Raw genomic sequence first — 23,335 nt, 5'->3', positions numbered from 1 at the left:
TTATCAATCTTATTTTTTAATTGAGAGGTGGAGATGTGGGGAGTCAGAGAGACAGACTCCCATATGCACCCCAATTAGGATCCAATCGGCAAGCCCCTTACAGGGCAATGCTCTGCCCATCTAGAGCCTCTGCTCCATTGCTTGGCAACTGAGCTATTTCAGCACCTGAGGCAGAGGCCATAGAGCCATTCTCAGTGCCTGGGGCCATTTGAGCCATGGCTGTGGGAGGTGAAGAGAAAGAGAGAAAGGGAAAGAGAGAGAGAGCAGGGGAGGGATAGGGGTGGAGAAGCAGATGGTCGCTTCTCCTGTGTGCCTTGACCCGGAATCGAACCTCGGACTTCACATGCTGGGCAGACACTCTCTCCCTCTGAGCCAACTTACCAGGGCCTGGGTTATCCATCTTGATAATTAGTTCTATATTTAGGATTAAAAATTGTGGAGTATAAGAATGGTGTAAGGAAGAGAGCCTCTTATGCATAAACATTTTTATGTTTTAATTACAGATTCAGTTTTCAGATAGTGAAGGTCTTTGGCATTATGCAGGAATTGGTTTGTTACCGCATTTGGTGGGTTGGCTTCTCCTGGAGGTTCTGGGAGTAGAGCTGTGAGGAGTTGAGCTTGGGCACCCTGAGGCCTTTCGGAGGCTTCCGGTGGTTGTTAGTCTTAACCGCCTTGATGGTGAGTCTTTTTTTCACTTTGAAGTTTGAGTCAATGTGTAATTATCTTGTTCTTATAGAACTTCTTTTAGTTCAGAAATATAGTTCAGGAAGAGGAGGACTGGTAGTATTGTGAGATTAAATAGAGCTCCTAAAAAATGAAGCCATATAGCCTTTTTTTCTTTTATGGCTTCCATAATAATTTTTGATTACCTCAGTATATAAATATTACTGAAGCTGGAGAATTCCACCTAAATTTATAGTTTTGTATAAAGTTCTCCCTGGTGTTTGCAAAAACATTATCAAAGTTTGTGGAGTCCTTACATTTTTCTGGTGGTTGCTTTGTGTCCTGATGGATTTCTGCACATGCAAACCATGCCGGTATTTAATTCAAGCTTTATGTTTCTGTCACTTTCAGACTGACAGGCCAACTGTTATAGAATATGATGATCATGAGTACATCTTTGAAGGATTTTCTATGTTTGCACACGCCCCCCTGACCAATGTAAGTATGTGCTCATTGGCTGGCTTTCTCCGTCCCTGTAGCCCTTCCTTCCTTGCCTTCCCTTCATGCTTTCTTTCTAAAAGTCAAAATAAATTTCCTTTCATCTGACTTCTAAGTAACATTTACCTCGTGTCCTTCTGCGTGAGCTGCAGGCGGTCTGTGGCAGGGTGTGGCAGGTGGGAGGGGGACATCTGTGCTAGTGAGTCACAGGTGTGGTCCATATTAAATGGTGTAAGTAAATGTGTCAGAAAAACATTTTGAGAGTGTGAACGATTGAAAAAGAAGGATAAACTGCAGAGTAATGTGTCAAAGCTATTTTGGGTAGGGCGTCCTTCAAAGAAAAGTTGGAAAGTTTCAAGAGGAAGCTACTATTTAGTCTCTGAGCAGAAGAGAAAGAAATAGAGCTGGGTTAGGACATCTGGAGGTTGAATTAATTTCATACAAGTTTCCACTTTTGAATCCCAGGATTGTCTTCTTTAAGAGACTTTTTCTGACATACAGATCTATGATATTTCTTCTGCAGATAATAAGGCTGCTCTGTTAGTAATAGTTCAAATGGAAGTTCTGTATCTATGCGTCACAATCTTTGTCTCAAAGCTGGCAATCTTGGGAGCTGTCTTTCTGACTCTGCTCCAGGTGGACGTAGTTGAATTTGCGGTCGCTCAGTAAGAGAGAGGAGCAGTACACTTCAGCCAGGCTAGATATTGTTATAGAACTCACTGAATTATGAGACGCTGGTGCGTCTCCATCAAAATACAGTGTTCTTTAACCCTTTCTGGTTTGGTTGCAGAAAATAACATAAGAAATTTGAAAAGGTTATTTTAGTACTATTTACTTAAAACTCAAAATTCTCTTTGTTTGGAGAGTATAAAGATTCAAATCTTTGCCCAGCCATGTCCCTTTCTTTATTATTTTTTACTTTATATGTGGATATGATTCCATAGTAGTAATAATAATTTAAAACAAATTGTTTTCTTAATGAGATTTTTTTTATCCCACAGTATATTTTATAGGAGAGAGTTTTCTATGAGATGATTACATTGTAAACATAAAAATAGAATCATTTGTTAATACATACCACATTTAGTCCAGGGTAGACCATAATACAGAAAAGGGTAGAATATTGGACCACTTTTTTTTTTTTTTTAGGTATAATTGATAAATAACATTGTATTAATTTGGGGGGTACAACATAATGATTCAGTGTTTGTATATATTGTGAAATAATCACAGTAAGTCTAGTCAACATTCATTACCTTACATAGTTACAGAATTTTATATTGGACTATTCTTAAACAAACTATATAAAAAGACACTAAAATTTTTTTGAATTTTGATGGTTTTGTCGTCTTTTTTAAAATGCCTCAGGCACTCAGACTCTTGGTTAGAGCCAACCTTTTAATCTTAGAGTAAGAAAGACTTTTAGTAGTCCTGTTGTCCAACTTTCTCCTCCCTAATGCATTTCCTCTTTTTTCTCTTTCAGAGAACTTGCAAATACAAATAATTTAGTTACCATGAAAATACTTAAAAATATCAATCATCTTATTTTTTAATTCTCTAGAAGTACTGTAGATCTCATTTTAACTTTAGGATCAGCTTACTCAAAGAAGAAAAGCAATTTGGCTTAAGAGAGAACAGGTTTTAAACATTAGTTAATTCTACTTACTGTTTGAGTTGACATTTCAGTCTTTATAAGTCTTCATTTTTCTTATCTTAAGATAGAAATATTCGTTTTAGCAGTAGGCTTTTATACATAAGTATGAGATGACATATGGGAAGTATTTATCTTACAGAGCTTGGCATACAGTAAATATTTCACTTCTTGCCTGACTGGCGGTGGCGCAGTAGATAGAGCGTCAACTTGGGACGCTGAGGTTCTAGGGTTGAAACCCCAAGGTTACTGGCTTGAACATGGGCTCATCTGGTTTGCACATGGGATCATGTTGAGTCCAAAGGTCTCTGGCTGGAAGCCCAAGGTAGCTGGCCTGAGCCTAAGGCCACTGGCTTGAGCAAGGGGTCTCTGGCTCAGCTGGAGCCTCCTGGTCAAGGCATGTATGAGAAGCAATCAAGGAACAGCTAAGGTGCCACAACTATGAGTTGATTTTTCTCATCTCTCCCTCTCTCTTGCTTGAAAAAATGCATTTTTTTTTTTTTTTTGTGACAGAGACAGAGAGACAGAAAGAGGGACAGATAGGGACAGACAGACAGGAAGGGAGAAAGATGAGAAGCATCAATTCTTTGGTGTAGTACCTTAGTTGTTCATTGATTGATTTTTCATATGTGCCTTGACCAGGGGATACAGCAGAGTGACTGACCCCTTGCTCAAGCCAGCGATCTTGGGCTTCCAGCCAGTGACCTCTGGGCTCAAGCCAGTGAGCAGGAAGGGGGTCACGTCATGCTCAAGCCAGCGACCTTGTGCTCAAGCTGGTGAATCTGTGCTCAAGCCGGACGAGCCTGAGCCCATACTCAAGCTGGGCGACCTTGGGGTTTTGAACCTGCGTCCTCTGTGTCCCAGTCTGACACTGTCCACTGCGCCATCACCTGGTCAGGCAGAAAAATGCACTTCTTATTTTGGAAAAGATGTCAGACCTGAGTTTGCATCTTCTAATTCTTTGTATTGTTTTTAACTTATTCTTAATTATTTACATGACCTTGGACATGTGATTCTTTGAGCTTTATTAAAATTTCTCAGGTTAGGCGCTGAGAGCCTGTTAATACTAAATCAATTGCAATTGTTACTGTTTTTATGAAATAAAATATAGACTGGAAAATTACTGGCTTTACATATATTTTATATAAAAATATTTAAATTCTCCAAATTTGAGAATTTCACTCTGTAATGAGAAGATAAGTCCCATCATTTATGTTAGAGATGTTGATAAAATAAATCAAGTTTTAAGCTAAATGTTGTACAGTTCATAGAACTTAGATCCATCAAAGGCCTCTTGAATTTGAAATAGCCTCCGAAGAAAAGGAATTATTAAATCACTTTACTGATCTTCATTTTCTTGCTACAGAAAGCACATCAGGAAGAATGGCATGCAAATGATTATAATGTTAGAATCTCCACCAAATCTAGTTTCAACAAGTTCTTTTAAGGTCTGCTTGAATTGAAGTGGATTGAAAGTCTTATTGGCTAAGTACAGAGCTTTCTGGGAGAATTCAGTCCTTTATCATACCTGATGTTACTAAGGGCTTTGACAACGGAACTAAAATTATAAGGATGTCTGTATTAGATGCATTACACCTTATCCCATCCTCAGGAAAAGCTGCACAATCATTTCCCTCCTGCCTCTATTGGCTTTCCCTGCCCTGGATTGGATCATTTAGTGTCTGGAAAGAGTCGAGTTGGAATGTAGAAATTTAGGGAGGGTTTTTTTTTTCTTGTTTTTGGTATGATGTTAAAGGAGTTAATATGGGTTAGTATCCAAAGATGTTTTAAGAAATGGTGGTAGATATTTATATTATTTGATTGACCAGTTAAGCTCCCTATCAGTTGAGCTTCCACTGTGTAGGATAATGATAAGTTCTGTCTGCATCTCAGAGAGAAATGAAAGCTTGATTAGAAAAGGAGATCCTGCATTTCCAATGTGTGTGTCTGAGAAGGGCTCTAGTGACGTGGGTGAGAGTCCAAAAGAAAATAAAGTGTAAAAGAAGAGGTCAAAGAAAGAATTCCAAAAAGCAATATTTAAGTAGAAATGATTGTACTTGTATGACTTACCCCTCAGAATTACTTTTGCATATGGTAAAGAAGTTAAGTTTACACTTTTGTTTTTTCTCTGCCTGCCTGCTTACTATTCCCAAGGGCTCTGGTCCTTTTCTCTGGTATAGTCTCTTGAGCGATGTAGACTCACCCACAGTTTTTCCTCCTATGCATATTCTGATGTTTATAGCTGTGACATACGTTTCACACTCCTACTTCAGATTCCTGCTGGCATACCCACCGTAGCGTGCCCTCAAGTACCTCATCCCCAACCTGTGCTAAGCCGAACATCATCTTTTCCGCATATTGGGTTTGAGTACTTAGGGGATACCCAATGAATTTCTTTGTATTAGTGTCATTGTGATGTGTCTGGTTAGTTAGGCCAAAATACTGGAAATTATTCCCTATTCATCTCTCACTTCCACATCAGAACGGTCACTGTGTATTTCAGTAACATCTCTGATGTTTAAAATTTTCCCCGCTTTTCTTTTTTTGGGGCTCCTGGCCTGTTTCTTTAAACTGTGTAGTCTGGTCATCTGGTTTCCAGCTTTGGTCCCCTTTAAACCAGTGTTTTTCAACCGCAGGTCTGCAGACCACTGCTGGTCCACCAGAAATTTCGTGCTGGTGTACGAAAGAGTTAACCACCCTGATGATCCTCATACAACATCAGGGCCGTCAGTCTTCCGTGGACCTGCACGACATCTCTGGCACACACCGCTACCAGTTGAAAACCTCTGCTCACATTCTTACACTGTAGCATAGCAACTCATCCAAAATGTAAACTATGATAGTCTCTCACTTAAAGTACTTGAATGACTTCTCACTGCCATAGGATAAGCCCTGAATCCTCAATTTTGTTTATAAAATTTGCATAATATAGGTCATACTTTCCAACCTATAATCACCTTGCTTCTCACTGTCAACTCAACATTACTGTTGAACAGCTAAATCACTTGGTATTCCCCCAGCTCCCTGCTCTCTGTCTTGCTACGAACTAAATTGCTGCTCTTTCCCAACTTAAATTTTCTGGATGACCTGGAAAACCCCTCCCCATCCGTCTATGAAGACTCAACTCAAATGTTACCTCCTTTGGTTCTTTTTTTTTTTTTCATTTTTCTGAAGCTGGAAACAGAGAGAGACAGTCCGACAGACTCCCGCATGCGCCCGACCGGGATCCACCCGGCATGCCCACCAGGGGCGATGCTCTGCCTATCCTGGGCGTCGCCATGTTGCGACCAGAGCCACTCTAGCACCTGAGGCAGAGGCCACAGAGCCATCCCCAGTGCCCAGGCCATCTTTGCTCCAATGGAGCCTTGGCTGCGGGAGGGGAAGAGAGAGACAGAGAGGAAAGCGCGGCGGAGGGGTGGAGAAGCAAATGGGCGCTTCTCCTGTGTGCCCTGGCCGGGAATCGAACCCGGGTCCTCCGCACGCTAGGCCGACGCTCTACCGCTGAGCCAACTGGCCAGGGCTCCTTTGGTTCTTTTGACTTCATACTCTATTTGGGTGTTTGCTCTATTGATTGTACTTGTAAGTTACATTGTATCATATTCTGTTCTCACTTGCTTTCTTCTCTTTCTTCCTCTGTTAGATCCCCACCTTCTTAAAAAAGTAGGGGCTGTAACTTATTTTAAAGTAATTTTGAACCTAACATTTTTTTAGCAAAGATATTTTTTTAAAAAATAGGAATAATGACCAAAAATTTGTAGCTCTCAAATCATTTAAATATAGGAATAAAAAGAACTTAAAAATGGTAATGACTTTAGCATATTGCTTCAGGTGTTTTAGAACTCATTTATTATCACAAGAGGGTTGAATACCGGTCTCTTATTAAAAGTTAATTATGAATTTTACTCAAATTAGCCATTATCCTTTAAAAAAAAAGAAAAAGCACCTAAATTTAATTTCTGAGAAAAAGGTTTCCAGTAGATGGCATTGTAAGACTATTTTTGTTTTTCTTACCATTTCTTTAACTGGTGGAATTAAAATTTGTCTCTTTCTGATTGCTGTGATTTGTAAAAATGATTACGTTTATGTCAGATTATCTCATGGACAGTTTGAGCGGCCAAAAAAGTCTACTTAACGCATCTCTAGGTCTTCCGAGTCTTTTATTTCCCCAGCCAGCCAGCCCAGCCACTGCGGTAGCTTCACATCCTCCCTATCTCATTCCTTCCTTCATTCAAAAGTATACTTAGGGGAAACCCATTATGTCTAGAGACACTAGGCTAGTGTCTGATGATACATTGGTGAAGCAAGACAGGTGTGGATTTATTTAACATGAGCCTTCCTTCATTTTCACATGGACTCTGAGTATTAGAACAGGTACTGAGAGGTATATACTCCAGTGGCTTAGTGCTGGGGTCTAGAGCAAGATTTTTGAACTCAGCAGCTTCCGGTTCCCTTAGGCTAGGTACCCGGTGACTCTCTGCCTAAGGCAGACAGCAGTTACTCCTGTCTCAGGGGGTTTGCATGAGTGCAGTATGTGGAGCATTACAACAGTCCCTGGCTCACCAAGGGCTAACTATTATTATCTTTATTTTAGCTTATTATTATTACCTCAGTTGCTTTTGCTCCAGAGCTAAACAGGCAGCATGACTTGTGTGCACCTCACTGACTCATGACTCTGAAACTAACGACCTGTCATCCAGCTATTCCTGATCTGTCTGCCCAAAGAGCCCAAGTTCTGAAAGGTTTTTAAAAATCCAAGCCAAAAAAAAAAGAGAGAGAGAGAGAATTTAAGTATGGTTTTGTTCTTTAGAAGCGATTTGTTTAGTTTTGCATATTTTTTTTTTTTTTTTTTTGCATTTTTCTGAAGCTGGAAACAGGGAGAGACAGTCAGACAGACTCCCGCATGCGCCCGACCGGGATCCACCCGGCACACCCACCAGGGGCGACGCTCTGCCCACCAGGGAGGGTGCTCTGCCCATCCTGGGCGTCGCCATGTTGCGACCCTCCTGGGTGTCGCCATGTTGCGACCAGAGCCACTCTAGCGCCTGGGGCAGAGGCCACAGAGCCATCCCCAGCGCCCGGGCCATCTTTGCTCCAATGGAGCCTTGGCTGCGGGAGGGGAAGAGAGAGACAGAGAGGAAGGCGCGGCGGAGGGGTGGAGAAGCAAATGGGCGCTTCTCCTATGTGCCCTGGCCGGGAATCGAACCCGGGTCCTCCGCACGCTAGGCTGACGCTCTACCGCTGAGCCAACCGGCCAGGGCCGCGATTTGTTTAGTTTTAATGGGTTCTTGCCATGTTTGTGTTGTTGCTCATACAGTTAATTAAACACCAACATTATGCAGGTTTCCTGTCATGGCCGGGCCAGCTGGGTCCTTGCCATTAAAATCCAGCAGAGTGCTCAGGCTTCGTGTGCAGCATTGCTAGCAGCTTAGACTAAGTGAGACTTTCTCACTTGGTTCATGGCCTTCTGGGTCAGGTAGCAAACCCGGTGCAGCATGAGCCGGCAGGATGGTACTTGGGAACTGAACCTCTCCTTATTATTGCAGATTCCATTGTGTAAAGTAATCAGATTCAACATAGACTACACGATTCACTTCATCGAAGAGATGATGCCTGAGGTAAGGCAGAAGATTACTATCAGCTTTGCTCTTTTGTTTATTCTGCACTTGTATCTTGAAAGCATCGGACTTGGACAGCTCTGGCTTTGGCCATAGGAATACCCTAAAGCAGGGGTCCCCAAAATTTTTACACAGGGGGCCAGTTCACTGTCCCTCAGACCATTGGAGGGCCGGACTATAAAAAAAACTATGAACAAATCCCTATGCACACTGCACATATCTTATTTTAAAGTAAAAAAATAAAATGGGAACAAATACAGTATTTAAAATAAAAAACAAGTAAATTTAAATCAAGAAACTGACAAGTATTTCAATGGGAACTATGGGCCTGCTTTTGGCTAATGAGATGGTCAATGTGCTCCTTTCATTGACCACCAATGAAAGAGGTGCCCCTTCCGGAAGTGCAGCGGGGGCCGGATAAATGGCCTCAGGGGGCCGCATGTGGCTCGCGGGCCGTAGTTTGGGGACCCCTGCCCTAAAGTATCATGTCCACTGTTATATCATGTCAATGATATGGAGCTCTAGAAACAAGGTTAAAATATGGGTCATTTTTCAACTTTTGAACCCATTTCTCCTTGTTTTTCATCTACTGATAGTAACTTTACATTAGTTTCTAGTTTGTTTTGGATAGGGGACAGATTTTGATTACTGGTTGTTATCAGAGGAAATTAGAATAGTGAAACTGAATCTGATAGCTGTCGGAATAATCTTATTCATTATCTCCAATGACAAGATCAATGCTCGGCTCATTTTTCTTCCCATATATTTACATATTTTTCCTAATTGTTTTTCATTGCGGATGCTCAGCAGCAGATTTATCTAAATATATGCGAGAGGTTTAAAATTCCAAAGCAAGATTAATGTGAATCTCAGAATGATTCATCGCCTGATCTTGAATTTAGTGATGTCAACAAATCACACTAAGAAATAACAACTAGACAGCAAACAAGCTTGTGCACTTAACCTTGTGTTGGAGCTGGGGTCGATTTCCTGAGCCCCCGGCTCTTCTGTGAACCTTGTTGAATAGTGTAGCTGTCACAGGCGGGCGGTGAGTGGAGGGGGGGATTGATAAGCATGACACACGTGCTTAGTTTGCACCTGTTTCATTTGCAGCAAGTCCCGGTAATTTACCTGTCTTTCAGAAGGAATTAAAGGGAAAGGGCCACCCCTTTATTCTCTAGCTTAAAAGGGTTTTTTGCTTCCTTTTGAGTTTTAAGGTCATAAGCCTTCATTTGCTATTGTAAAGGTTTATGGCTCTGGAGTTATCTCACACAGGGTGATTTATGAACCCCGAGCAAAACAAATAGGAGGAAGAATTATGAGACAAGTCTTACTTGCAAATATATCATCTGTTAAGCTTGTTTACTGGAGAAATTTTGGTACCAAGTTTTGTAGTTTGTTGCAGCCCTTTATACGCCTTCATTAAGAATTTGAACTTTTTTGGTACAAAGGGCCTCAGTTTACGTAACTCTGTGACAGTGATTCTGTGTGTTTGGGGATGGCAGGGAGCAGGGGTGGCGTGAGGGGGATAAACCTATGAGCACCTGCTGGTGTGTATGTGTAATTTGAATTAATAAAAATCCTGAGGAGATTCCAATTTTATAATTCAGTTAGAAAACTATGACATAAAGAAGACTTTAAATTTAACATTTTACATTTACTTAAACATTGAGAAGGACTGAATTCACATTTTCTTAGGAATCCTAATGCCACTATTGCCTGCTTCATTTGTGTCTCAAGCCAATGAGCTATTATTTGTAGGACAGCGGTCAGACCTTTTAGGAAATTACATGGTTTTAGTATAGTTTCAATAGACGCTATTTTTTTTTTAATTTAGACAATTAATTTTAATGGGGTGACATTGGTCAGCTAGAGTACATAGATTTTTAAAAGACACTTGACTAGAACAAGTTGAACCTTCAGTCAATATATATTTGCAGTACTATAGTAATTTGATTTTGGTTTATTTTTCAGAATTTCTGTGTCAGGGGACTTGAACTCTTTTCATTATTCCTATTCAGAGATATTTTGGAATTGTATGACTGGAATCTTAAAGGTAAATAATAGGATTTAAAGGAGAGTGTGATGCTTATAGAACATTGTGGCATATGGTAGGGGTGGGGAACACAGTTGAAATTTCTATTATTTTTTGAAATACCCAAGGAAAAGTGTGGTTCATAGGAATGCTTGCTATCATCTGGCATGAATAAATTCTTATGGGTTTCATTTTAATACAATTTGATAGTGTCTGTTACCTAAGATAACCATTATCCATGACCTAATTTATACGTAAGAAGATGGTATCAGTTATTATGAGTTAACCTAGATTTATGTGTACTGGGGAAAATCTTATTAGTTAATATTTTAAATCTATTGAACTTTACTGTAATAAACTTCTAAGATAACAGTTGATAAAAACAGAACTTTGGTTAGCCCTCAAAACACAATTCACACACTGTGAGCCACATCGATTCAGAACTTGGGACAGGGGTCTTAGTTACCAGTTTACTCTTGGAGTGTCTGTATTCCAGAAGACAGTTACTTATTTTCAGGACAGTGTATATTGATGAATGGCTTTTCAAACCAAGTATTTTGTAATATTTCTATCTCTTTTTTCTTGTTGACTAAAATAGAAAGGAATAAAAATACATGCATATGATATCATGCAGTAGTTCAGTTGTAACAAAAATCTTTATATTTTTTGAGTTTCCAAAATAGTTTTGCTTTATCTACTACACAGGATAAATTACTAGGGTTTTCATTCTCTTCTTACCTTGGGTGGTCTCCTCACTTCGGTCTTCACAGGATGGGACGGGGCGGGAGGGGACGGGAGGGGACGCTCTTACTGCAGGACTGATTCACCTCTTGAGAAGAAGAGTAGGTTTTTGGTTTTTTGGTTTTTTTTGTATTTTTCTGAAGCTGGAAACGGGGAGAGACAGTCAGACAGAGTCCCGCATGCACCGACCGGGATCCACCCGGCACGCCCACCAGGGGGCGACGCTCTGTCGTGACCAGAGCCACTCTAGCGCCTGAGGCAGAGGCCAAGGAGCCATCCCCAGCGCCCGGGCCATCTTTGCTCCAATGGAGCCTCAGGTGCGGGAGGGGAAGAGAGAGACAGAGAGGAAGGAGAGGGGGAGGGGTGGAGAAGCAGACGGGCGCCTCTCCTGTGTGCCCTGGCCGGGAATCGAACCTGGGACTTCTGCATGCCAGGCCGACGCTCTACCACTGAGACAACCGGCCAGGGTTTGTTTTTTTTTAAACTCCCACTTCTGGTGGTGTTTGTCATTATAATGAATCTTAGGAATTAAGTTGCAGTGTTTGCTTTCTAAGGCTGTTTTATTTATTTTCTTTTCACTTGTTCTCTTTAGGTCCTTTGTTTGAAGACAGCCCTCCCTGCTGCCCGAGATTTCATTTCATGCCACGTTTTGTCAGATTCCTTCCAGGTAAATCTTGGCTAGTCAGTGACTCGTTGAGGTAAAGTGCGCCTGAAAATATGCCTGCAGTTCTCCTTTTATCCTTAGGGACAACTTTTGCTCCAGAGACACGGGTGATTATTTACTTCTCATGACAGACATAAAAATGTAAAATTATCCACGCTGATTAGTACCCCTGCATAATTTATGGTAGCCCCAAATTAGATGAGCAACTAAAAAATGGATTGATAAAATATCATGCAAGTATTAAAATTCATATGAAAAAAATGCATGTGCCTTAAAAATGCTTAGAGTTAATTGGGAAACAATGATTATAAAATTTTACATACAGCCCTGGCTGGTTGGCTCAGCGGTAGAGCATCAGCCTGGTGTGCGGGGGACCCGGGTTCGATTCCCAGCCAGGGCACACAGGAGAAGCGCCCATTTGCTTCTCCACCCCTCCGCCGCGCTTTCCTCTCTCTCTCTCTCTTTTCCCCTCCCGCAGCCAAGGCTCCATTGGAGCAGAGATGGCCCGGGCGCTGGGGATGGCTCTGTGGCCTCTGCCTCAGGCGCTAGAGTGGCTCTGGTCGCAACATGGCGACGCCCAGGATGGGCAGAGCATCGCCCCCTGGTGGGCAGAGTGTTGCCCCTGGTGGGCGTGCCGGGTGGATCCCGGTCGGGCGCATGCGGGAGTCTGTCTGACTGTCTCTCCCCGTTTCCAGCTTCAGAAAAATACAAAAAAAAAAACAAAACCAAAAAACCAAAAAACAAAAAAAATAAATAAAATTTTACATACAATATGGTTATAACTTAAAAATGACTGCATTAATAGTTGTATTAAGATGGTAGTGTTAGAAGTTTTTTCCCTATTTTTTTGACATATTTTATTTTACAGTGAAAAAAAATCTTTTCTGACTAAGTTAAAAAATATAAGTAACTTTAGAACATTTTTAAGTAATGTTTTAATTGGTTTAAAATATTTTTCAAGAGTCTAGCTGTGAGATACGGCAATATATTTAGTGTTTTTTAAAATACTTGGGTTTGTAATGAGACCGTGGGATTTTTTTTGGGTGCATTCTTCACCACCCTCAGTGAGTCCACCCCAGGGTCTCATTCTGATCGCACGTGCTTCGGGAATCCTAGCTATTCCTGTGTGTCCCGACGCTCATGCCCTGCTTGTCTTTGCTTCTACTTAAACCTTCCTCTTCTCCCTGCATAGCCCACTTTCTTTGCCTTCTTGCCTAAGTGCTTTGCTTCAATTTCTGTCTCTCAGCTCTAGCAGCCTCAGCACCTCATACTAACCACCACCTTCCATGGAAATGTCAGTTCAACCATTTGCCTTTCTTCTATATGCCAGCCACTCAGACATACTGCAGACAAAAAAATGTAGCTGCTGTGATAAACCTGTGATCTATAATTTCAGCGTCTTAAGCTTTCTGCCCATGAATGCATATCAACAGTTTCAGAAATTGAGCCTCATGCCCATGTTTTCCTCATGTCGACTCTTCCTGGGCACAGGAAGCCTTCCTCCCCAGGCTTCGGAACTCACCGGAGAGCCTGTCGGATTCCAGTGCATCCACAGTCCTCTGTGCTTGGTGCCCCGCCCCTCTAACCTTTTCCCCGCCCCACTGCTGCTGCCGCAGGTCAAAGCTGATGTCAAAACCAGCCTCCAAAACAGTGGGCCCCAACCTTTTTTGGGCCACGGACCGGTTTTTTTTTTGCATTTTTTCTGAAGCTGGAAACAGGGAGAGACAGTCAGACAGACTCCCGCATGCGCCCGACCGGGATCCACCCGGCACGCCCACCAGGGGCGATGCTCTGCCCACCAGGGGGCGATGCTCTGCCCATCCTGGGCGTCGCCATGTTGCGACCAGAGCCACTCTAGCGCCTGAGGCAGAGGCCACAGAGCCATCCCCAGCGCCCGGGCCATCTCTGCTCCAATGGAGCCTCGGCTGCGGGAGGGGAAGAGAGAGACAGAGAGGAAGGCGCAGCGGAGGGGTGGAGAAGCAAATGGGCGCTTCTCCTGTGTGCCCTGGCCGGGAATCGAACCCGGGTCCTCCGCACGCTAGGCCGACCGGCCAGGGCTCACGGACCGATTTAATGTCAGAAAATATTTTCACGGACCAGCCTTTAGGGTGGGATGGATAAATGTATCATGTGACCGAGACAAGTGTCAAGAGTGAGTCTTAGATGGATGTAACAGAGGGAATCTGGTCATTTTTTAAAAATAAAACATTGTTCAGACTTAAATATAAATAAAATGGAAATAATGTAAGTAAGTTATGTATTCTTTCTCTGCGGACTGGTACCAAATGGCCCACGGACCGGTACCGGTCCGCGGCCTGGGGGTTGGGGACCACTGCTCCAAAAGACCTAATCTGGGAGACATGCTTCTGTTTCAGTCTCCTTCCTGATGTGGTGCCTGGGCCCTTGACCTTGTCTGTCTGCTGAGCTCTCCCCGCTCTGCTCCTGGCTCGGATGTATCCCTTCATGGCCTCTGTTCCTTGTGTCTTCACTTGAGCTTAAATTTTCCTCAGGGTTCGTTCTTGCCTCACTCCACTCACTCTCTGTGACTTTTTATTTTACAATAGTGTTACTCAGATTCTTAGTATTATTGTTAATGTTTATTTTGTCTAGAAAATGTATTCAAAAGCTTTTCTTCTTTGTACATCTGGTTTTATTTTATTGAAAAGTCTTTTTTTCTTTTCAGTTGAATGCATCTTTGATATTTATAATGGAGCTTTAGCAGTGAACTTATTAGAAAATAGTGTTAGAGTGAGTTTGTTGAAAAGTCTTTTCTTTCGGTATGTATCTGCCTTTAGGCATTTCCAAACAAATCTGTATAAGAAAGTGGACAGTTTTAAAATCACCTCAAAGAAAAATCTTGTGTTAGATATTTACTTTGTGGGATTTTAACTCTCACAAAATGTTTTTCATAACTATTTAGGGATAACATTTATGTTGTCATTAAAAAAAAGGTTATTATTTTTTAAACACAGTATACTTTTTCATTAGACTTTCCTTTAAAAATATACAGACTTAGGAAACCTTGGAGATTTCAGTATGCATATTCACTTGACCCAGCACCATTTATTGAAAAGACCAGCCTGACCAGGCAGTGGCATAGGGGATAGAACATCGGACTGGGATGCGGAGGACCCAGGTTCGAGGTCCTGAGGTTGCCAGGTTGAGCACAGGCTCATCTGGTTTGAGCAAGGCTCACCAGCTTGAGCCCAAGGTCACTGGCTCGAGCAAGGGGTCACTCGGTCTGCTATAGCTCCCTCCCCACCTCACGTCCCCGGTCAAGGCACATATGAGAAAGCAATCAATGAACAACTAAGGTGCCACAACGAAGAATTGATGCTTCTCATCTCTCTCCCTTCCTGTCTGTCTGTTTCTATCTGTCCCTCTCTCTGACTCTCTGTGTCTCTGTCACAAAAGAAAAAAAGATAAAAAGACCATTTTATTGTCACAGAATTAAAGTGTTATCTCTGCCCTTAATTGGGTTGACTGGGTGTGTGTATGTGATAAACAATACAAAGGTGTATAAAGTAAAAAATTCACACCCCTTTCTAGACATGTGGAAATGAGTAGGTGCTATAAGTATTTTGATTTGTATTTGTTTTAACCTGTATGAGAAGAGTGAATGGTTTTTCTTTCAGTAGGCCAACCCTTAATATGTTACACAGCTTGCCTTTGTACTCAACTATTTCAGACATCTTCTATATAAATATATTGCCTCATTCTTTAAAACCTAGATGGAATTCCATAGTATGAATGGACATTGACTTTTTTGACGATTCCTCTAGTGAAGAGTATTTTGAAGATCTCTTATTTATTACCCATTTCATAAATACTTAGGGATATTCTTGTACATGTGTCCTTTTGCATTTCTGTTGATGTTTCTATAAGATGGAGTCCTAGAAGTGAAATTATTTTTTACGACAGTATGCACATTTTAAATTTGGAAAGATACTGGCCGAGTTCTCTCTAAAAAGGACATAATTTGTAGTTGTAACCAGCATTTGTAACAGTACCCATGTTCTGTGCATCTGCCAACACTGAACATTACTCGTCTTCTGTCGTTTTGCCTAATAGGCAAAAGGTAGTCTCATTGTAACTGTTTGCATCTTACTTGCACTCCTGTGAGAACGAGCAGTTTGTATATATTTCAGTATTTCATGTCCCTTTCATTCTCATCTGCTTTGCATTTATATCAGTTTATTACAACTAATTGAAAGTCTGTCAGTCATATTTTTTCTTCACTTCTTCAGTTTACCTGTTCTGAAGACAGCTATTGCAATTGCTGTGTACACATTTATCCAGTATTAAGCTTAGAGTGTAAACCAAAGATTATACAATGAAAGTCATTTTACCTGAAGTCAAACCATAGAACAACCAGTTTATTGAGTTTTTTTGTTTTTTGTTTTTTTTTTAGTAGGAGACGGTGAGGCAGAGACAGACTCTTGCAATCACCCCCACCAGGATCCACTTGGCAAGCCCCCTATGGGGCGATGCTCTGCCCAGCTGAGGCTGTTGCTCTGTTGCTCAGCAAATGAGCTATTTTAGCACATGAGGCGAGGCCATGGAGCCATCCTCAGTGTCCAGGGCCAACTTTACTTGAACCATTCGAGTCATGGTTACAGGAGGAGAAGGTGGGGGAAGGGTGGAGAAGCAGATGGTTGGTTCTCCTGTGTGCCCTGACCAGGAATTGAACCTGGGACTTCTGTATGCTGGGCTGACACTCTACTGCTGAGCCAACTGGCCAGGGCCCAGATTATTGAGATTTTTAAAATTTATTTATTCATTTTTAGAGAGGAGAGAGACAGAGAGGGAGAGAGAGGAGAGAGACAGAGAGAGAGAAGGGGGGGGGGGAGGAGCTGGAAGCATCAACTCCCATATGTGCCTTGACCAGGGTTTCAAACCTGCGACCTCAGCATTTCCAGGTCAACGCTTTATCCACTGCACCACCACAGGTCAGGCCCAGATTATTGAGATTTTAGGAACTTTTTCAAATCTGTTCTTTTTTTCTCTCCCGCCTCTACCTTTAGTAGTCAGTCAGTTGAAATGAACTCTCCTAGAGCCAGTTTAAGGTTTTATTTTGACTGTTGTTAGGGCTGGGGCATGGTATAATTCAAGATAGGAAGGCTGCATCTGTGTGAAAGCCTGTTCATTGCTTATGCCATTGTTGCAGTAAACTTTGGAAATCCTGAATCAATTTTGTAAATCGATTATCTGGCAGATTGATTGTTGGAAGCTGCCTTGTTCTAAAGAATTAGGTTTCAGGTGTGGTAACAGAAGCCCAGAAACCTAACTGAATGAATTCCCAGGGAGGTAAATGTTATTTGAAAAATAAAAGTGATAAAACTTTATACACTGCGCACAAAAATTAGGGGATCAGGGAGCATGCATATACTTCAGTACTTTCAGCCTTTTGTATAGTGCATTTTCACCAATGAAATAAAAGTTGGTTTTGCATCTCATTTGCATAATCAAACAACTTTCTTTGACTTGTCATTTGCTTTTTTGATGTTCTTGTTTAATAAAAAATATCAAATGCTTTTTTTTATTGCTTCATATTCATTTTGAAATATTCCCTAATTTTTGTGAGCAGTATATTTGGAAATTTTAGAAAATGCATTTTGTGGATACAAATTTTCAAACATGAAGATTATAAAAGGCATCTTAGTGGGAACAGAGAGGGGACATGCAGTTACACAGCTAGACTCAGTGTAGGGAAAGAGGAAGGCTTGTTTGTGTTTGTTAAAATTGAGTGTTCAACTGTTGAAAAATATTTGTGTAACCAGCCATATTCTTAACACAAATTCCCTAAAAAATTGCCCTCCCCTGCAAATAACCGTAGAAATAACCAAGCAATATAAATGGAGAGAATTGGGTCTCTAAGAAACAGTTTATAAAGTCTGTCAGTTCATTAATGACTGTCCAGATTCATTCCCTGAAACACAAACTCCAGCTCTTCCTGAATAATGAGCCGTTGTCACGGTTCCAGGCCCAGAGTTGGCACCATTCCTGCTAACCTTAGCTTACCCACTCTAATTTCTCATTTATATCATGTCCTATTTATCTCAGCCAATGAGATAAAAATTACTTCTTAGCCCTCGGTGACATGGTTCCATAAATCCCCAACATAAACATGTAGCAAAACAGACAAACCAAAAGAGCCAATTCATTAACATTAGTAAATTCATGGCAGTCTGCGAGCAAGTGGCCACGTCATTTATCTGCTTCAGAAAGTCATTCCCCAAATATTTATGAGAGTCTTTTTTGCTGGGCTGAGTATGAGGGATACAGCCCTTGCAGGGGCTCTGGCAGGACTCTCTAGCCTGGTTTACCCTTTCTTATTTTCTTATTTTCCATAAGGACTGCACCCCGTTATTGAACCCGGGGCAGTGCCTCAGTCCCTCTACTTAGCGTATCTGTCCTAAGGTTCTACATTTTCACAGTGGTAAATTTCTATCTTTTTAGGCTTTAGTGGCTATTTTAAATATTTAGCAGATTTCAACAGGGATTTACACTTTCTCCTTCAGCATTATCAACTTTGCACCTGATGTGTGTACTTTTTTAAAAAGTGTTTCTCATTTTTATGCTGTGGTAAAACTCTCTTGTTGGTAGCTTTGCGCCAAGACTAGGTAGGAGCATTCTTTTTTTTTTTTTTTATTGATTGAGTTTTGAGAGAGAGGAAGGGAGCAAGAAATATTGATTTGTTGTCCCACTTATTTATGCATTCATTGCTTGATTCTTGTATGTTTCTTGACCGGGGCTTGAACCTGTAACCTTAGCATAAGGAGATGATGCTCTAACCAACTGAGCTACCCAGCCAGGACTAGATGGAAGCATTTTTATAAGCATTTGGTAGTCTTCTTTCTTTATCTTGCGAATACTCCCCTAAATTGAGCAATACCCTTGGTTTGTAGGCTTAAGTATTTTCTTCTCTTGGATAATTCTTTTAGTTTTTTTTTTTTTTAGCCTTTTTGCTTTAAATCCAGTGCCCCTACTCTATTTCACTTTTATGTGAAGTGCTATGAAGTCAGCCATCTGTAACTGCTGGTGGCGAGAGTTGAGTGCTATTTTGTATACTTGGAGCTGCATATATTTGCTCCATCCACCACACACCAACCTCTCCAAATAAAATCTCAGTCTTTTTTCTGATCCTTATAGCAGATGCCCTCTGCTCCTTCTTATGGTGTCCTACACTCTGACGTATCCTGATAGGCCCAAAGTACTCTTTAGTAATCTTACCAAGTAAAAGATTATGAGCCAAAGACTATTTTGCTCTTTCTTTCTTTGGTGCCTTGTGAATCTAGCTGGAGCAGCAGGTCTTCTTGGCCTCTGCGGGCTTCCTCTATCCCTGCTGCCCTGGGTGCAAGTCAGCTGGTCCGCTTCGGAGTTCTCTCGTGCCCCCGGCATTATGGGTTTGCTGGGCTCCTTTGTGAAGGGGACAACTTCATTGAGAAAGGCATATCACATGCAGGCGGGTTGAATTCTCTTTTGAGACAAACTCTGAGAAATGGGTACTTAACTATGGAAGTGTGTTAATCAAAGGTGATTCCTGAGTCTGAGGCAGATGTTTTGTAATAAGGCATAAAAAATTTCACGGCTGTGAACAATATGAGTCAGTAGACAACATGTTCTCATGTGGGTTTTATGTTTTGCATTCTAGTCACTCTTTAGACAGTTTTTTTTTAGAGAGGTTCAGTGTCTTTGGTTAAGAGAACTCTGTTTTCAGAATGCTTTCTACAAAGATTCCTCTAGGAATAGTGATTAATCATTATTGACATATGTGCTTCCTTAGGGCCTAGACCTTTATGTTTTTGTTTGTATTTCCTCCCATGGTTGTGACATGGACCCACTCATAGTAGCACGTACTGGGAAACACGCCCCCACCTGAGCATAAAATCCAGAGGTCTTTCTGTGCTCCTAGAGCTTTGCGTGGCTGGACTTCCCTGCTGCCTCCCTCACACTCTCCTCGCCCCACTCCGTCCGCACTGGCCTCTGCAGGGTCTGGAACACATCAGTCTCACTGCACCCTGGACTTCTGCTTTTTTTTTTTATTTTTTATTTTTTTTCATTTTTCTGAAGCTGGAAACAGGGAGAGACAGTCAGACAGACTCCCGCATGTGCCCGACCGGGATCCACCTGGCACGCCCACCAGGGGCGGTGCTCTGCCCCCCAGGGGGCGATGCTCTGCCCATCCTGGGCGTCGCCATATTGCGACCAGAGCCACTCTAGCGCCTGAGGCAGAGGCCACAGAGCCATGCCCAGCGCCCGGGCCATCTCTGCTCCAATGGAGCCTTGGCTGCGGGAGGGGAAGAGAGAGACAGAGAGGAAAGCGCGGCGGAGGGGTGGAGAAGCAAATGGGCGATTCTCCTGTGTGCCCTGGCCGGGAATCGAACCCGGACTTCTGCCTTTTAACCAAGACAGTTTCCTCCCACATCTGCTGCTTTCAAGTCTTTGCTCCCATGGCACCGCCTCACAAACACTGCTCTTGACCATGCACTTACACACGGCTGCCATCCCTGCCCAGTTTGGTTCTTTTTCACAGCACTCTGATCTGTTATGTAGTTGTTTATTGTCTCTTTTTCTTCACTGGAACATAAGAGGCTTTGACTGTTTAGAGCATCAAGAAGAGCATCTGCTACATAATAGGTGCTCAGTAAATATTTTTTCAGTGAATGAACAAGTATTTAGATTAGTAAATGAGTCCATGCCTACATATATAGTAGCTCTGTAGCAGCAATGCCATCTACTTTCAGAGTAGCATCTGAGATTTAAAAAAAAATCAAAAAGAAATCTTGATATTTATTCTTTCTCAGATGTGTAGGCCTGTTCAAGTTCTTAGCCCATAGCAACTTGTGTTAAAATCTTTCATCCTTTTCCATTTCTTGGTACCCCAAATCCCTTGGGTGTCATTTACTCCTCCAGCACAAACAGGACACTCTAACTTGTGTCCACCCATCCCCACCATCTTGGGTCCCTCATTTCTCCATGAAGCGTTTGGTCCTGTACTGCTTGTTCCCAGCATATCTTGTGACCTGGGGAGGGTAGTCATTGTCCTCTTGTCCTTCCTTTGGGTGGGCCTAAGCAAAGAAAAACAGTATGAGGTATAGGTCAAGAAGCTGCCCACATTAAATGAGTCTTTGGTTCATCAAGTACCAGGTGAATTGTCTTTTTCCAAGGTACTTTATGTCCTTTGTTGTTTTTATCTTCCATATTTGGTCATATGTGTTCTGTAAGCCTCAGAATACTTGGTATTTTTCCATGTACTTACTTGATGATGATCTTATGATATTAGTACAGGCTCTTTAGTTCCGTTCATCACGGCAGGTGCAGCACATTAGTACCAAAAAATTAGACCATTGCACAACAATAGCTTATTGAAAACATCCATAAATATCTAAGAAGCTTAGAATTTCCTTAAGACAATAACATTACTTCTAAAGAGCTTTCTCATCTGTTACCCTAGAAAGAATGATAAAATATTTAAGTTCTGTATATTATAAACTGTGGTTCTTTATTCTAGGTGGTTTTAAATCTATTTAGGTAGACACCATTTTTATATTCACACCTCACAAATGGAACCTTTCATCATTTATAGTGTTGTTGCTATTCCCATTTTAGTAAATGAGATGGTTTACAAGCACTGTTCGTCAATGAAACAAACGGCTTTTGCATTATTTGGTACCTGGTTAAACAATGTAAATTCTAAATTACATTTATATGAATGCTCTTTTCCCCCCTGCCTTGTTTTTTCTTACTTGGCTGACGATTGGCTGTTGACTGAGTAGCCGTATCTTTCTCCTTTCTCCCCTGCTCCCACCCAAGACGGAGGTAAGGAAGTGCTGTCCATGCACCAGATTCTCCTCTACTTACTGCGCTGTAGCAAGGCGCTGGTTCCCGAAGAGGAGATCGCCAACATGCTCCAGTGGGAAGAGCTGGAATGGCAGAAATATGCAGAAGAATGCAAAGGCATGATTGTCACCAACCCCGGAACGGTACGTTCTGCTCACACATTTGGGGGACCGAGTCACCTTCTTTCCAGGTTTGAATGTTTCAGAAAAACAGTGACAACATTGTCAAAGGTTTAGGTACTCATTGTTTCTTATACTTGAGTAAAATTTTCAATATTTAGTAAATACAAAATATATTACAATGTAGGCATATTTGGTAGTAAGCTCATCTTATTGGTAAATTTATTCTGCTCATTATGGAGAATTTTAATGTGTTTAGATAAGTTCAAGTCTGATTTTTTTCTAGGTATATAAGTAATATATTTTCACCATAGGAAATCAGGAAAATAGAATAGCAGTTCCACCCCAATAAATTCAGTTAAAAAATAAATAAAAATAAAAGATATTTGGATATCTCTGTTAAAGAAAGAAAAAAAGAGAAAGAAAGAAAGAAAGATAAAGGAAGAAAGAAAGAAAGAAAGAAAGAAAGAAGAAAAGCAGCCCAAAGAATCCAATAAAAATGACCCCATAATTCCATTCTGCAGAGATGATACCATTTAGTTTTCTGGTCTCTAGGATAAATATATACTGCTCACAAAAATTAAGGGATATTTCAAAATGAATATGAAGCGATAAAAAAAAGATTTTTTTTTTTATTAAACAAGAACATCAGAAAAGCAAATGACAAGTCATAGTTGTTCGATTATGCAAATAAGATGCAAACCCAACTTTTATTTCTTTGGTGAAAAGGCACTATACAAAAGCTGAAAGTACTGGAGTATCTGCATGTTCCCTGATCCCCTAATTTTTTTTGAGCAGTGTATTTCATATTATTTTGAAACAAAGTTAGCATCATAGTATTAAATATTATTATATTAAATATTAAATATTGACACCTTTTTTTCTCATTCCCTTCCAAAACTATCATTTTTCCATAGTTTTAAATTTCTTTAGGAGTATAAAAAAACAAGCTTCTTATTGTTGGGTACCTAAGCTGCTTCCAGATTTTTGCTGTAACAAATAATACTATATTGAATTTGTGTATGTGTGTATATAGGTATATGTCTGTATCTTTGAATATTTGTCCGTTTAATTCCTTAGGAAGAGGTCCTGTAGTGAAATTAGCCGTCTGAATGTATGTGCATCATAAAGCTTTTGATACATGTGGCAAATACCTTCCAGAAGGGTTGTAAAATTTGCACCCTGACTAGGATAATATAGAGTGCCAGTTCTTCATATTGGTTATATTGTTTTTTAAAAAAACTTTGTCATGTTGATAGGGAAAAATATTATTTACTTCAGTTTTATATTTATTTTGGTTTCTAAAAAAATAGATATTTCTTAAAAATTAAAACAATTATTTTAGAGAGAGAAGGAGAGAGAGCGAGAAAGAGAGACAGAGAGGAACTTTGATTTGTTGTTCCACTCATTTAGTAGTTGATTCTTGTATGTGCCTTGACCAGGGATCGAACCTGCAACCTTGGCATATTGGAATAATGCTCTAACCAACTGAGCTATCTGAATAGG

The 23,335-nt window shown here is 41.0% G+C and overlaps 1 protein-coding gene across 7 annotated transcripts in view; it reads left to right on the top strand.

Annotated features, from left to right (window-relative positions):
• DROSHA (drosha ribonuclease III) overlaps positions 1-23,335 on the top strand; it is a 139,191-nt gene that overhangs the window by 34,895 nt on the left and 80,961 nt on the right. For all 7 annotated transcript variants that reach the window (XM_066244146.1, XM_066244150.1, XM_066244136.1 and 4 more), the window contains 5 exons: positions 1,075-1,161; positions 8,356-8,427; positions 10,402-10,483; positions 11,796-11,870; positions 21,684-21,853. In XM_066244146.1, the coding sequence (XP_066100243.1) occupies positions 1,075-1,161; positions 8,356-8,427; positions 10,402-10,483; positions 11,796-11,870; positions 21,684-21,853 (486 nt within the window). The remainder of the gene's footprint in view (positions 1-1,074; positions 1,162-8,355; positions 8,428-10,401; positions 10,484-11,795; positions 11,871-21,683; positions 21,854-23,335) is intronic.

This window comes from Saccopteryx bilineata, chromosome 1 (assembly GCF_036850765.1).
Source record: "Saccopteryx bilineata isolate mSacBil1 chromosome 1, mSacBil1_pri_phased_curated, whole genome shotgun sequence".
Lineage (NCBI taxonomy): Eukaryota > Metazoa > Chordata > Mammalia > Chiroptera > Emballonuridae > Saccopteryx > Saccopteryx bilineata.
This window is presented reverse-complemented; position numbering and strand designations above follow the sequence as displayed.